Source organism: Podarcis muralis, chromosome 1 (genome assembly GCF_964188315.1).
Source record: "Podarcis muralis chromosome 1, rPodMur119.hap1.1, whole genome shotgun sequence".
In the NCBI taxonomy this organism is placed as follows: Eukaryota; Metazoa; Chordata; class Lepidosauria; order Squamata; family Lacertidae; genus Podarcis; species Podarcis muralis.
Window position 1 is genome coordinate 82087062 of NC_135655.1, and position 15918 is coordinate 82102979.

Below are 15918 nucleotides of genomic sequence, written 5' to 3' on the forward strand. Positions count from 1 at the left end.
CCCCTGACTTCCCCCAAACAAGCGCTGGATTATGATCTCTCTCAATCTCTCTCTCTGGTTTACCACATCGATCTTCTTTAAACCAGAACCAACTATGTCAATGCAATCAAAAACTAAGACGCAGTCTGAAAGGCATCCTGATGTATAAATGATGCTTGTTATTTTAATGAGTTTTGGAAAGATCGGACAAAAATCAAGTCAGTCTTGCTGGGATGAATGAGATCTACTGTTTTGCATTGCTGTGCAAAACTACAAGAAAGAGAGGAACCTACTTATCACAGACCAGCAGACATTATTCTCAATATACATAATAGAAAAAAGAAGTACCAGATGCCATTCTATGTAGTTGTAGTAGTTGTTTTTAACTAGAGCAGACCTATGTTGCTTTTTTCTGTTGGAAAGATCTCCAAATATTTTTTTCACTTGGGTGGCATGAACTTTCAGTATGAAACTGAGAGCTGCCCTTAGCCATGGCTATCTGCGGACGTTGTTCTATTTTTTTGCAACTCTAGAGTGAAAGCCCATTTTCTCAGTGTGGCCATCAGAGGGACAACCAAGCCAATACCAATAAAAAACTGCAGTGGGGCTGAGATCCTTAAGCGCACCTTGAAATAGTCCTCTGCAGCTAAATACAGGCAATTCACTACAGGGTATGGGAACAATAATGCAATTCTAGCTCGCGAATGAAAGCCTATCAGAATTTAGCCCTGAATAAACCAGTTTCCAGATCCTGAAAATCACATAAAGGCAAACATTTAGGGTCATTTGATATCAACCCCCCCCCCGTCACAGTGCTCCCCATCACTTGGTAGTGAGATCAGTGTGAAAATGTGATTTTTGTGAAGGGCATGTGACAATTTATTAGGTTTCCTGAATCTATAACAGTGTCAGAGATAGTCCAACACATTCTGATGTCTGAAGCTGAACACTGAAGTGCTTCCCTCATGGTCAAATTGATCATCACCATCCATATAAATGATTGACAACTTGCTGCCTGACATCCTCTGCCTGATGCAGGTTGCCTCTCCCTAAATAATGAAAAGGTCAGCTGCGGTTGGTGAAAACACTCATCTCCAAGCTGATCTCACCATGGAGTGTTTGAGGGGGAAAGATCCTAGCATGAAGAAATGATGGTTATGTGAGTGCACTCTGAAAAGATCCTGCCCTTTAAGGACAGTTTTACCTGCTGTCTTCCTGATTTGGGTGAGACTGGGTGAGAACAGTGGACGTGCTCTGTCCTCCCACCCTCCTCTCTCCAATCCCCCCATCCCTGCAGCGTTCAGTCTCTTGTTTGGTCCTATTTCTATGCAAAACCTAAAAAAAGTACAAGTTTCAAAATACGTTAGCTATGCTCAGCGCACACAGAAATCTCTAAGAGATAGTTATAGGCTTTATAAGGTGGTTCCCCAGCAGGGAACATTGGCTGTGGTCTTATAGTTTAACACGCCAGCTAGGCATCAGAATCCTCATGTCCGGCTTTGTTGCTATGAGCCTTGGCACGGCGAGTCTGGATGGGAACAATGATGCACAGTCATCGATGAAGGTCCTTGGCTGCATTCGTCTGGTCTTCAGACCAATTTATAGGAGCCGGATTTGCAGACTGAAGATTGTGTATGTAATGGTTGAAGTTGAGATGAATTCAATTTGAATCCCGCCCCTGACACAGGCTTCCTATGTGACCTGGGAAATGCATTGCCTCTTTTTATACTCCCATATGAATTTGCCCCTTTGCTCTCACCTTGGTGGCTTTGCAAGGATAATGGCAGATGAAAATGTTCTGGGGGATGCTGCATGAATGGAGACAGCAAAGGGCTGCAAGAATCAGATGGCTTTGGCCAGAGTCACCTTCCCTTCCAATGCAAACTTTCTTCCCTCCAGAATAGTTGGTTGTGATCAAGAGAAACAAGACCTCTCCAGCAGACCTAAGCTTCACAAGTCCTTCTAAGCTCCCCCTCACTTGGACTGTGCCTTGCTGCTTTCAGCCCTGACTTGTAGCACCACCTGCTGCCCGAGCTTTGAGTGCAACAACAAAAGAACAACTCTCAAACCAGGGACAAACAGGCTGCTATTTTAGGGTGGGATTCAATCACATACTGGCAAATTCAGGTTGCACAATTCTAGTCAACTGGATTCGCTCCCCCCCCCCCCATAAGTGACAGGAAAGTGCACTGGTGCATGTAAGATTTGCTTTGTTATGTTACAACGTTGTCTAACCTCCCTGCGAACAAATCAGAATGAATAAATTGCCAGCGGCATCTAATCTCCCTGGAAACAAATTAAAAGGTAAAGGTACCCCTGCCTGTACGGGCCAGTCGTGTCCGACTCTGGGGTTGTGTGCCCATCTCACTTAAGAGGCCGGGGGCCAGCGCTGTCCGAAGACACTTCCAGGTCACGTGGCCAGCGTGACAAGCTGCATCTGGCGAGCCAGTGCAGCACACGGAACGCTGTTTACCTTCCCGCTAGTAAGCGGTCCCTATTTATCTACTTGCACCCGGGGGTGCTTTCGAACTGCTAGGTTGGCAGGCGCTGGGACTGAACGACGGGAGCGCACCCCGCCACGGGGATTCGAACCGCCGACCTTAAGATCGGCAAGCCCTAGGCTCAGTGGTTTAGACCACAGCGCCACCCGCGTCCCAGCAGGAAACAAATTAGGAAGGACAAATGTTCAAGAAACAAGTCTGGAAGCACCCTTAAAGTGCTTGAACACTCATTCCTTCTGGGGTAATAGGAATCTGCAACCAGGAATGTTTGCCTCGCCAAATTAGTCTAAAACAGTTCTGAGGAAAAACAAAGCTGCAGATACTAGGGAGATTTGCAAACCATAATATATCATATCCTTAGATGTTTCAAAAAACAAGGCAGCCCTTCACTCCTTGGGCAAGATCTTACCACGTTATCCCCATTAAAAACATCATTCTCCAGAAAAGTTTTAGCATTGGCAGCTTTGGGTTTCCCCTTTGTAGCCTATATTTTTTCCGTTCATGGTTAATTTCAAAGGGAGTCTGCCAATATAATCGGCTCTGGTCTATAGCCTTGGTCTAACCTCAGCCATGTACACTTCAGACCAACTTGGCTAGACTGTGCACTGTCTCCTCCCTTCTGAGCTAAACACTACTGGCAAGGGAACTTGTTTTAAGGTTTCCCCTCCTGTGATATAGTGATTCTCTGTGGGCCACCTATAGAGGGAGATTCTTCTCAGGGGAAGGACTCCACGAAAGGCCACCTAACCCAAAAGCCATATACAGCTTTCAAGGAGCCAGTCACAAAAGCAGGAGACACTTGTATAAATCGTAGCACCATCTATGCTAAATGATTAGCAGTTGGACTGGAAAGTAGTTTTATCTGAGGTGGGTTCTCTGGCCCTCATATTTTTGGGGGTCTCCAAAATCTGCTTGGGGAGCTTGATGGCACTGCTGCAAATAAGAATAGATTGAGAGACTGGGCCACTGGGACTTGTTAAGAATGGTTTTAAAAACAGTTCTTTCATGCTTGGGAAAGAATGTATGCAGTGATGGGATGGGGTGGTTCGAGAAACAGAGTGCTTCATACCTCTAAAGAGGAAACCTTTGATTTTCCCAGGCCAGCCAGTGTGATGTGCATGTGCAAAAGTGTGTTTATGCTACAGCCGTGCATTCAAGGCATTGACTGAGAAAGGTGCAACAAGGCATGAGAGATGAGGAAAGCAAAGGATGGCGAATGGTTCGAGTGTCTATCAATGTCTTTCGGTCGTTTTCCAGGACATGGCTTGCTGGCTGTTTCCAGTGCGAAGAGGATTGTACAAGGCACACTTCAATCTCCCTACCCTGGCTGGCCCCATCCCCTGTACCTAGTAAGGGCTCAGTCACACTTACCTTTCACCCTGTACTTTCTAGGCATAGGTCTGCACTTTAGAGTGCCATGTCCAAGCACTCCCCCCCCCCCCCCTCTGAAAAATCTGCTCTTCAAGCAAAGGCTGGAGAACTCGGTTGGTTGGTTGCCTGAATTGGCAATACAGATTTTCCGCAGATTGCCATTTGCTCTGGTTCAGAGCGGGTTTTCAGTGGTGGGAGCACTTGGACACAGCTCTTTCAAGTGTGGATTGTGCCTAGAAGCACAGCATGAAAGGAAGTCTGAATGAGCCCTCAGAAAGATTGGTGAGCGGCAATCTGCTGCTGTTGTACAGGGGTTGGTGGTTGGGGGGTAGGCCCAAGGAAATGGCACACCAGGGAAAAGACAAGTCACTTCGCTTTCCCTGAACTTGATAGCCCTTGGCTCCCCCCTGGCAGTGGGCGGCGCAGGAGCAGCAGGAAGGAGCAGGCCGTGTGGCTACATCTCCTCATCCTCACTCGCCTTGCTCCAGCGGTGGCAGCAATTGGCAGTGATGCCCAGCAGGAAATTGGTGGCCACAGAAGCAATGGAGACGACAAAGCCCACAAAGGCGATGAAGAGATAGTCATCCAGTGTCAAGGTCAGGTGGCAGGCCTTGAAGCTCTCCTCCGTCAGTGAAAACAAAGGGGCCCCTTCCACTTCGGGTGGCTCCCGGCACTCCGCCAACTCCGTATCTGCAACAAGAATCAAGAGGGTCATGCCAGCACCCACAAACACAGAGCAACACCCAGAGAAGAGGGCCATTTCTCCTCCTTTCCCAACCCATGCCTCTCTGGTCTCATCAGAAATTATAGGAAGCTGCCTACAGGAAGATAGGAAATTAGATCCTTGACCCATCTAGTTCCATGATGTCAAAACTGACAGGCAACAGCTCTCCAGGGTTTCGTGAGGCAGGGGACAATCATAGTCCTACGTGCAAAGAATGCAAGGCAGATGCTCTACCAATGGCTCTTCAGAACCAAGAGGCAGGGGGCAATAAATTCTCAAAGATTTTCATGACAAGATATGTTCTAGGAACACCCAGACTTCTAGCTGTGATTAGGGATGCAGGATGAATTCAGTGTGGAATTCCTGAAACAATAGGTAAATCAAAACACAGCTATCCCCAAGGTCTGTTGGGAGATTATGCACAATGAGAGGAACAACAACAACAGCAACAGCCAGAGATTGTGCAAAATTCAGTCAATATATGCACACTCTCCAAGACCTACAGGACATTATGTACATTGACCAGGAAATGTGTACAACTATCCATTCATGGAGAGATTAAATGCACATTTCCCATGAGGTCTGGTAAATGTGCACAATGAGTGGTTGTTATGCACAGTAACCTCTCAGTTCACATTACCCCCCTGACAGATACAAACAGCTACTTTAGTCTCTTTTTAATACCCCAGTTTCAGTGTTGTTTGCTATTCCACCCCATATGTGTGCAAGTGCCTCTTCCTCTCTACCCCTGAAGATACTCCCAGCCCCCCCTTATTACTGATGCTTATTATTATGATTATTAACTGGTATTCAGAAGCATTATTGCCCCTGACAAGGGAAGTAGAACATAACTATTAGGGATTGTATTACACACCAGATTAAATTAAGTAGATGCTTTCAAGAAATAACAACTGGGCTCACCTTAACCATTCTTCAATTTTCTTTCTTCTACCCCATCACCAGTCTATGATCTCTACCCACATCTCATTCTAATTTGTAACACAGACTATAAGACAGCCTTCTGCATCTTAGTGACCTCTGTTCTGGTTGAGGATGCTAGGAAGCCATAATCCAAAACTTTCAGAGAGCACCAGGTTGGAGAAAGCTGCTGCAAGAAAACCAATTTACACCTGCAGTAGAATCACACTGTGAAGCTTTTTCCCCATGGCTTATAACATGCCAGACGGGGGAGGTGTGTGTGTCTCATTTCTGAATGCTCCCCCATCAGGAAAAAGCATAACAAAAGCAAAATCCTCCTTGCTCATAGACAACTAGAATGCCAGGGAGAAGGACTGCACACTGATATACTCCCTGATATACAATGTATCTTTGTATCAATGTATCTACGACTGGATCTACACTGATCTAAAAAAACACTAGGAAAAACCGTTATATAGCTCTCAATGCAATTTTCCATTGACTGCTGTACAGCGTCCCCTGGTGTCATAGTTTATAACACATTTATAACATTATAACTCACCAGCGTAGATTGGTCCTACATGTGTGTATCTGGTGGGGAGTAGGGCTGGGCGATATCTGGTTTTCAGCAGCTAAATACAGCCACTCCTTGAAAGTCAAACAGAATCTGTTATGGAAGTCCGTTTGACTTCCAAATTGTTTGGAAACCAAAGCATGGCTTCTGATTGGCTGCAGGAAGGTCCTGCAGCCAATCGGAAGCCATGGAAGCCCTGTCGGACATTCGGCTTCCTAAAAAACATTCAAAAACCGGAACACTCACTTCTGAGTTTCCATCGTCCGGGGGGCCGATTTGTTAGGGAGCCAAGGCGTTTGAGATCCAAGGTATGACTGCGCTGCAATATACTGACATATTACAATGTCTGGAATGTTTCTCAGCTGCTTCTCCCTCCCCACCTTAGGGAAACCAAGATATATTGCCCAGCTCTACTGAGCAAGCCTCCATGCCTCTCTGGCTCAGGAGAGTCAGAGGGGCAGAGGGGCTTCACTGAACTGCTCAGCTGGGGGACAGGAAGTCTCCCACCCCACAATACAACTCTGGCTCGCATTAGCTGAAGTGGTGTGGGGCTTCCTCAAAGGTGCAGATAGGTGGAGCCCAAGAAGGTACTTTGTCAGAACTTTCTCAGGCTCCATCTGCCTGCCTGCTCTTTTGCTGTCTGCAGGCAATTTGTCAATCCTTGAAAAAGCCAACTGATGTTTGCTCTGATTCAGCAGCAAAGAGTCAGTTTGGACTAGCGGAACCGAGCTTTGCAGAGGGTAACCACTACCTGAATGTTAAGCACTAATGAAAACTCACTGGGAAGTTTAGACTTGCCATCTTAAGAAACTAGAAGAAGGTGCACAAGACAGATAATCTTCCTCTCTGCTTATGTTTGCTAAGAAGACATCACGACACATAAATTGGATGAGGGCACCAAATCAGAAAACCAACAGTGCATCACTGCCAAAGCTGGAGATGGATGGCATCCTTCTCCGTCATTGTCTGCTGTACATCAATCACAGAGATGGCTGGGAAATGTAAATAGAATTGATGCTCCAAGGAGATGAGAATGATTGCTAAAGCAGGGCTGCCTTCTTCTGGCTCCGCAAGGGCAGGATTTCCTGTCTCTAGGTCCCCTCGCTTGCAGCTCGTGAGATAAGCAAGAAGGTCAGGAAAGGACTAATGTCAGGGAGGGGAGAAAAAAATCAATGGAGAGTGGGAGAGGATGCTGATTTATGATTCCCAATGTGAGCTGGGGATCTGTCACTACAAGGACGCAGGGAGAGCAGAGCAGCGTGACGACACGTCACAAGGGCAGCTTGTACAGCACATCTCATTCCCATCTAGCTCTGGCAAAATCTCAGCTTTAATGAGCAGAAAGCCTCGGTGTGCTTCTGAAAGGCCATTTGCAGCATGGCGGCAGTCACTAGGCAGCTCCACACATGGTGGCATCATTGTGTGGAAATCTGGTTGTCAGTGGCCTCCAATTATATGGTGAAGGGAGCATTGCTACTGCCAGCCTCCAGGTACCAAAGGGCTCATTCATCTGTCTCTTTGCTCCTTAAAAACTCTCTGTGCAATGGATCTAACCAGGGTGGATTTGATTTACCGTAAATCAAATCAATTTAAATCATGATTTAAATCACGAGTCAGTAAGACTTGATTTAAATCATTTTTTTTTACAGAAAGACTCATCCTTGCTGGTATAATCTTAATATTTACAACCAGATGAAGGTTTCATTTTTGGAATAATCATTTTTCAGAGTAGTTTTTACAGTTATATAAAAAATTCCTGATTTGGTTATACTCTTAGTAATACACAGACTGATAATTATGAAATCATTGTGATGTTTAATAAGTTAACTGTTTATATTTGGACAACTTTTCTGCTCAACTTTATCGGAAGGAGAAAAATCATCATTTCCTTAATAACAACTTAAACAATTTATTTAGCTAAAACAATAACATTATAGCATATGCATCCATGTTTGTTAACTGATGTGATTAAACGTTTTTTAAAGGCTTAGACTGAGTAGAAAACTATCTTCAGAAAGATTTTTCCTCCAAAAAGCATTTTATTTTAAAAATCAAATTAAAAAAATAAAATAAATCCAATTTAAATAAAAAAAATCTGATTTAAATTTTAAAAAATCTGATTTTTAAAAAATTATTTTTATCCACCCTGGATCTAACCTCACAGAGGGCCAGTCAGCTGTTGCCTCTAGCTACATGGGGAGGTGATCCTCACTGTGCTCTTGGAAATCAGTGGATGTGAAGAGTCGGGTTGTGTGTGATGAGGTTCAGGCCTTTTTGTGTGTGCAGTTAGAGCTGCCACAGGACTTTTTAGCAGCTGCCATGCTGCACCTGCTTCTTTGTCCCACCTTTCTCCCATAAATAATAAAAAAGTGAGGCAGATGTGTGTGGATAAACTAGGCCCCAAACTTTATTAACATTAACAGAAGGAGACGGCAATGGGAACTGGCTGAGGCAGAGCTTCCCGGCATTTTCTGCCTGCCTCTACTCCATCTGGCGATGCCATTAGATGTCATGGGAGACTCCCCTGAGTAACAACCCCAAACCCCAGGACTCTGCATGCATGCAAGGTCCAGGGGGGCTCTTTTCCAGCTTCCATGTCCCAAAGTCCTGAGCGGCGAAACTAGGGAATTCCTTGTCCCCTCACAGTGCTGACCAGTGACTATGTTTGTAATCCACACTTCTTAGACTGTCCTGACTCTGTGAGAGTACTTTGATGCCACATGTTACAAAGCTATCACCCAGACAGTCAGAAAAGAGTAGGAGAAAGAAAAACCCTGTTTCCCTCAGTCAAGGCTTATCTACACTTCCTCTTGCTCTTCCCATGGTGCTCTTTAATGCTCAGTTGGAGCAAAGGAGTTTTCCATGAACTGTTATTAGTTCTGTTTTAAAGCCAAAGAACAGGTTTTCCCTGGGAAAGGAGAGGGGCAATAGGGAAACTGCTCAGACCTATGCCTAGAAAGGGTGGTTCTAGTGGAAAACCATTTGGACTCATGCTTTCTAAGCATGGGACAAGCTGAAGTGTGAACAAGCCTTGTTTGTTTCAGAGGCAATTTCTGCTCAGCCCTGAAGTGGCCAGATGTTCTTACCCTGACTCATATTCTAGGAGAAGGAGAGCACCTCCCTGCTCTGCCTAATAGTTCTAGTAGAGCAATTCTGATTAGTAACTTTAACAGGCCATTTGGAAGAGAGTAGTGACCTGTTTAGTTAACCAAGTACAATCTGTCCTTTATTTGAATTTCTGTATAGCAGTTTTCACGAACTGCAACTACAGATGCAGCAAAGTACCAAAATCTAATGAATTCACACACACAAATGCTACATGGTTGGGGAAACTTACAACTGTCTCTAAACTTTTTTTTGCATTGCGTGGTTTATAATCCCTAGGAAAATGTGTAAAACAGACTGTTTCCTAGCATAGCAGGTCTAAATCAGGTAGGGGAATGCAGAATGCCTTTCTCAAGGCACAGGATTCAAATCCCATGATCCAAAAATGCCCTTCTTAGCCGCTCTGAGAGAACTGCTGCTTTTATTTCAAGCTGAGGCAGAGACCCAACATTTTACCCAGAAGTTCACAATGTGTTGTGTAATAGGGAACAGAATGACAGAATCCCCAAGGTGAAGCTAACAACTGGACTGCCATGTAATTTCACCTACCTGACATGCATCGCTGGATCCTATTTCTCAACCACTTCAGCAGTGGCTCCATGGTGCAACCACACACCCAGGGATTGCCTCCAATCTGAAGAGTCACCAGGCCTGTGAGACCCTCCAGGACTTCAAGGCTGAGGAAAGACAGGCCCCCATAGCTGAGATCAAGGTCACGCAGTTGGACCAAGCCTCGGAAAGCCTGGGGGTGCACCTTCCTCAGCCAGGGATTGTGGCTCAAGTCAATGTGCACCAGGTTGTAGGCCTCTTGGAACATGTCAGCCACCACGTGAGTCAAGTTGTTGTAGCTCAAGTCCAAGTGGGAGAGGCGCTTGGATGCCAAAAAGAGTCCAGCGGGCAACTCGACCAGGGAGTTGTTCCGCAAGTCCAACACCCTCAGCTCGGAATAGCAGGTCAGGTATCCGGGAGGAATGGTAGCGATGCGGTTGTGAGCCAGGCTCAGGTTCCTGGTGTCCAACGGAAGGTCTGGCGGCACCGAAAAGAGCCGAAGCCCACTGCAATCCACAACCTGGCTGCGGCATGTGCACAGGACCGGGCAGCCGGTGACGGCACTGGCAAAGACCACCACCGCTGCCACAAGGAAAGGGCTCAGTATCATGGCAGGGCAGCAGTGGGGTGCAAGCTGCTCTCCTCCCAGCTGGACACAGTGGGCGTTCATTTTGGCAAGCTAGAGGCTACATGGCAGAGGGAAGGCCAATCAGGATGGGGAGAGCAGTGGGCAGGGATGCAGCCCAGCAAACGGGAGCCACCAATACAGAAAGCCTGCTACATTCTGACTGGGAGGTTGGGAGGACATTGAACCCCTATTTGTCCTGCTCTTGAGGCACCTATGGGAGAACAATGTGCCAAAAAAGGGCTGTAAATGGGCCAGAAGCTGATGATTTCTGGTAGTTTTATTTAGCTGCCAAAAAAACTTTTTACTGTAAGAGGATGAAGAAGAGGAAAGAAATACATTTACCTGCATACATGCACATGTGACCACCTTGGTCTATGGAGATAATCTGTGTGGTTTTTACCCATGTTTGTTGAGCATTACATATCTTGAGCTTGAATTAAGAGACAACGTGTTCCTTTTTTTTTTTACCTTGTGTTAGCTGGAGACATAGGCCTCTCAGAGAAGTTTTCTGTCACTCCAGAAAAAATATATAATCAGGCCCATAAATGTTGTTTCCAGTGACTCCACTTGTCGAGCATTGAAATGGTCTTCTTCTGGAGTCACTGAGGCGTCCTTTGACAGGAGCATTTATAAACAAAATGTGACCTTTGCAGGGTTCAATGGCTCCCCTTGCTTAATTTCCCATGTGCTGCTGTCCTGGTGTAGGCGGGGTCCTCTTGGAAAGGTGAGGAGGAACAATGGCCGGACACAAGCCACTTAGGAGTCTGTGGTTTCTCTTCTCTGGGAAGAAGGTTGGCCGTCATTGCTCAGTTTGGAACTACCAAAGAGCCACAGAATCCCATAGCTGCACGGATTCATGGTGTCTCTGACTTTGAAGTGCTGATGTGGAAGCCATGTGTGACAATGGCTACAGGATCCCAAAGGCCAAGGGCAAGAGGTTGTGATGCTGTCCTTTAAGCCTGGTCTTCTTTCTCAGCAGGCAGCAACAAGACTCTGACTGTGCAACCTGCCAATGAAAACGCAATGAGGATCAAAGGCACAGCAACCATGGTATTGATCAGTTCCCCACCCCTTTCAAATACTTCTTGTGGTTGCCTTCACTAGAGTTCACCTCTTCCTTCACCTTGCTTTACAGTATCAGCCACCATGCATTTTTCACAAGCCGCAACAGCAGCCCCTCATTTCTGATCTGACATATTTCTGGGGACTCCACACAGCTTCCTCCTCTGTGCGTTTCTGATGTTTCATCCATAGACTTTTGTGCAGAGAAGAAAAGCGGTGGGGGAGAGCTTTGGCATGGCTCATTTGGCAAAGGAGTAAATTCATGTTAAAAAAAAAAAAGCGAAAGCGATCAGATTAAAATACTAGATTCAACTTTGGGGAAGTCCTTACAAATCTCATCTCTGCAGCTAACTCCTACTTTTGCTCTCCCCTGGGTTTCACACAAACTGGTCATTGTCCTTCAGTCAAGATGACCCACATTCTCTTTTCCTAGTCCAGGCTCAGCTGCGGGGCACCACCCTTTCATCCACAGAGGTCTGCTGAGAGGCAACTCATAGCTCCTTCCTCCACCATTAGCTGTGGAGGAGCTTTGGGCCTCCACACAAACACACCACTTGAATTTTATTCTGTTGGGAGAACTAGGCCTGCGTTTCAGATTTCCCTGCATCCCTCTCCTTCATCCCTGAGTCTCTGCACATGACTTCCTAGAGGCTCTTCCCTAACTTGGACCACGCTTCCATTCTTCCCTCTCTCTTCCCACATCCCTCTCCTTCCAAAGCTTTCTTCCTTCTCCACTGCCATTCTCCCCTCTCTCCGTCTCTTTCTGTTGTCTCCTCCTCCTCCAGCAAGAATGACCTGGATGCCCTGCAGAGCTCACATCCTATTTGCCCTCTCCCCACTCATCCTTGCCATGTCCTCTTTCTACCCATTGCCTCTTCTCCATGACACCCCATTGTCAAATGCACCCTCCATCCTCACCCGCTGGACACACCCTGCTCACACAAGGCAGGGAGTACCCAAGCCTTAGTTTTCCCACAGACGTACAGCACACAGGCACCCCCTCTTCATTTCTCCCCCATCACATCATCAATTTTATTTTGTTCAAAGGAGACACTTACTCTGAGCAGAGGGTGGCTGTTTTTTGGTTGGAGCTCAGCTCAGCTCTGGTGCTGCGGACTCCTGTGCTGGTTCCTTCCCCTTCAACTGTGCTTCTTGCTTCCCTTCATCCTTTCTTTCATCTGCACCTCTAAAAGACAGAGATTCTGACAGTCTTCTCATTGAATTGCAGCTACTGTTGCGCTCTCTCTCTCTCTCTCTCTCTCTCTCTCTCTCTCTGATTTCAACCAGGTCTTTCCCCACCTCCTCTTCCCTCCTTCTCCCTCTCCCGCCACCCCCCCTCTTTTTCCCCTTGAGGGCCAGGTACTGACGTTTCACTGTCTCTTAGCAACTGCCTCCTCATCTCTGAGCAACAGGAGAGCTGGCTGCAGACCCCACTGAGCTGATGGGGGTGGGGGGAGAGAAGAAGAAGAAGAAGAAGGATGAAGCAACAGAGGATGGAATAAAAAGCGCACCCACGGAATCCCAGAGATGGGGGGGGGCACGTATCCTGGAGGGAGTGGGAAAGCAGAATCAGGCAGACGGGGGTGGCTGGAGATCTAGGAGACAGACAGGGGCAGAAAACGAGGAGGCAAACAGGGACACACAGAGACACGGAAATTGAGACCGGGGGGAATAGACTGGGAATAAACAAGATGTGCCAGGGAAGCAGCTTCTCATTGCTGACTCGGATTCTTAGACTGCGAACACACCGTACATTTAAAGAACATTTTCCCCTCAAAGGATCTTGGGAACTCTCACAGAGCTACAATTCCAAGCACCCATAGGAAACTACAGTTCCCATAATTCTTTGGAGTGGGTGGGGGACTGAGCTGAGTGTCTACAGAAAGGGGGGGCATAAATCTAAGGTCAGAAGGCAATTCCTTGCCTCTTCCTACAGATGATGGCTTTAACAAGGCCTGGAGACCAACTCTTCTCTTCTCCAACAACCTTGAGGCACCAGACATCCTGCCCAGAAGCCATATTGGCTTTCCCTTTGTGGCCTGTGGTCACCTCACAGAGCTTTTGATTAGTTATTTAACACTCTCCACATGTGTGTGTGGAGTTATTTTCCCTCCTTTCCCTGTGGGGGTTTGGCACCTATTAGGGGGACGTTTCATGTCTGTTTTCCCCATTGCCTCTTGCTGGCATCTGGTGGGAAGACAGATGGTGTAAAAACCCCAGGAGAGAGGTTGCTCTTTTCCTTTTGTGTATGGAGCTCTCCCTTGGGTAGATATTAATTGGTTTTATTTCAAGAGCCCAATAGGCTCCAAAGGGACCTCCCACCTGAAACGGACTTTACAAATGCAGATCTATCCTTTGCCAGCTAAACTTCACAAAGGCACAGCGGTGGGTAAATATTGCCTCATTTCCTCCCTCAGAAGCACAGCATTTCTGCCTGTGCTAATTTAGAAACCTCACCAGGTATGACTCAGGAGAACAAAGCCTGCCAAATGTCAGAGAGCAGTCTTTCCCAACCTGGTGCCCTCCAGATGTCATTAGACTACAATTCCCATCTTCCCTAAACATTGGCTTTGCTGCCTGGAGTTGATGGAATTTGCAGCCTAGGGATGGGGAACCTGTAGCCCTTCAGATGCTGTAGGGCTCCTGTTCCTGTCAGGCCTAGCCAACGGTCAGGGATGATGGGAGTTGTAGTCCACAACCAGATTCCTCCACTCTTTGAAGTCTAAAATATCTGTAGGGCACCAGGTTGAGAGAAGGATATAATAGCGTGTTCTTGATGGTATTTGCCAGTTGTTTGGCCACCAGTGAGATTTATAGCCTGTAAAGCTACAGCCAGGGTTTAACTTAGCACTGCACAGATCTCCAAAAAGAGGCTCTCAGCCCTGAGTCTAGAGACTAGATGGCCTACATCCTCCTGCAAGGCCTCTTCAATATATTTTTCTGCCTGAGGCACAACAGCAAATGGAACCTATGCAAGTTCCAGCTCTGATAGCCACATGTGTGTGTGTATATGTGTGTGTGTGTGTGTGTGTGTGTGTGTGTGTGTGTAAGAGAGAGAGAGAGAAATATACACAACTTAAAAGAGAGAGCTCTTTTCAAATAGTGTGTGACCTGCTATGCCAACTTCAGCAATAGATCAGGACTAAGATAATGAAAGTGTACCTCAGTACCATCGTTGGGTGGCAGCATTTGATCTGTTCGGGTTTTTGTTGTTGAAAAGAATAAAAATATTGTTGCACGTCACCCCAATCTCTGAGTGGTGGGAGATTCCAGGTGCTTACCCAGGGTTCGTGTTTCCCTTGGAATGAGGCATAGTGAAGACTGTGGTGTCTTTAGGATATATGGTTTGTTCACACATATCTACTATGTATCCTGAGCCTGTGATGGAGGGGTTCACAGCATTAACACCCAAAGAGGGCCCTGGACTTGAACAGAAATCAGAGCAGTCTCTCTCGGTTCCCAGTTTGCTGCTCACTCCAAACTCTAAACTCTGGCTTTTTCCTTCTAACTATCCACGAGTTGGGGGGCCTCTCCACCTATTTGCTGTCTCACGCAGATCCCCTTTCCTTTGTTCCTCTTAATGGCCCATCACCCAGGTGATCGCCTCACCAGGAAGCTATCATGGCTTCTAACCCCTGAATTCCTACATCCCCTCCCCCAAATTCATAACGTGATATATCATACTTTAAAAAAAAAAAAGATATACAGAATCCAAGGCCAGCCAAGTTATTTTGGCGCCTGAGGTTGAAAAACTTGTAAGTGCTTCCGTCCTGGGCCTTACCTGGCAGTAAAAACACAACAAGAAATTAAATAACTAATAATATACTGTCCTTTCATTTGCTAGAATTGCAACCGTATTATCACACTTTTAAAATATGATGTTAGCATTGTTTCCTCTGCCCTACCATTATAGCTTCCCAGTCTTCTCTATATTTGTTCACCCCCTGCCCCCCCCGCTTTTCTTTCTCTAAGATGTACCTGTCATTATCCTTCATGGACCAGCAGTTTTGTGACAGCCTGGAGAAAATGAGACTGCTGGCATCAGCTAAAAGCCGAGGAAGCCCCAGGGTCTATTTAAGCAGAAACTTCTGGGGCGAACAGGAAATGAATTGGAAAGATCAAGAATGACACAATTGGGGGAAGAGGAGACAGCGGAGACTGAGGTAGAATGAGGTAAGGCAACCTTGGATCCAGCTTTCACACAACAGAGGAGAAGAGAAACCTGATAGAATCAGGCCATATTATTTACCCCATAGCGTAAATGTCGGTGATAGATAGCAAGCACCGGCCTCTGAACCCTGGTTGCTATTTCTCAACTGCAAATGGCAATGTGAGGGATCTTTTGTTGCTCAGGGGAGAAGCAGTGTGTTTATGGGGATGCTCTACCCCTTCTGTATTTACTGCTTTCCCAGCTGCTTTCCTCCACCTGGCATAGAGGATACGCAACCAGGAGGAAGAGGGCTTTCAGGAGGAAGAGTGGTAGGCAGGGTGCATCTTAAGCCCTCCC

At 46.5% G+C, this 15918-nt stretch overlaps 2 protein-coding genes across 2 annotated transcripts in view; one reads left to right on the forward strand and one right to left on the reverse strand.

Moving 5' to 3' along the window:
* Window positions 1–15918, forward strand: part of LOC114601534 (apelin receptor) — a 492419-nt gene that overhangs the window by 29329 nt on the left and 447172 nt on the right. The gene's annotated exons all lie outside the window — the stretch shown is intronic.
* On the reverse strand, window positions 139–12854 carry LRRC55 (leucine rich repeat containing 55). Its single transcript, XM_028738781.2, has 3 exons — window positions 12470–12854; window positions 9722–11355; window positions 139–4541 (listed from the first exon to the last, which is right to left on the reverse strand). The coding sequence occupies exons 2-3, from the start codon at window positions 10389–10391 to the stop codon at window positions 4306–4308; spliced, it is 906 nt and encodes a 301-aa protein (XP_028594614.2). The 5' UTR covers window positions 10392–11355; window positions 12470–12854; the 3' UTR covers window positions 139–4305.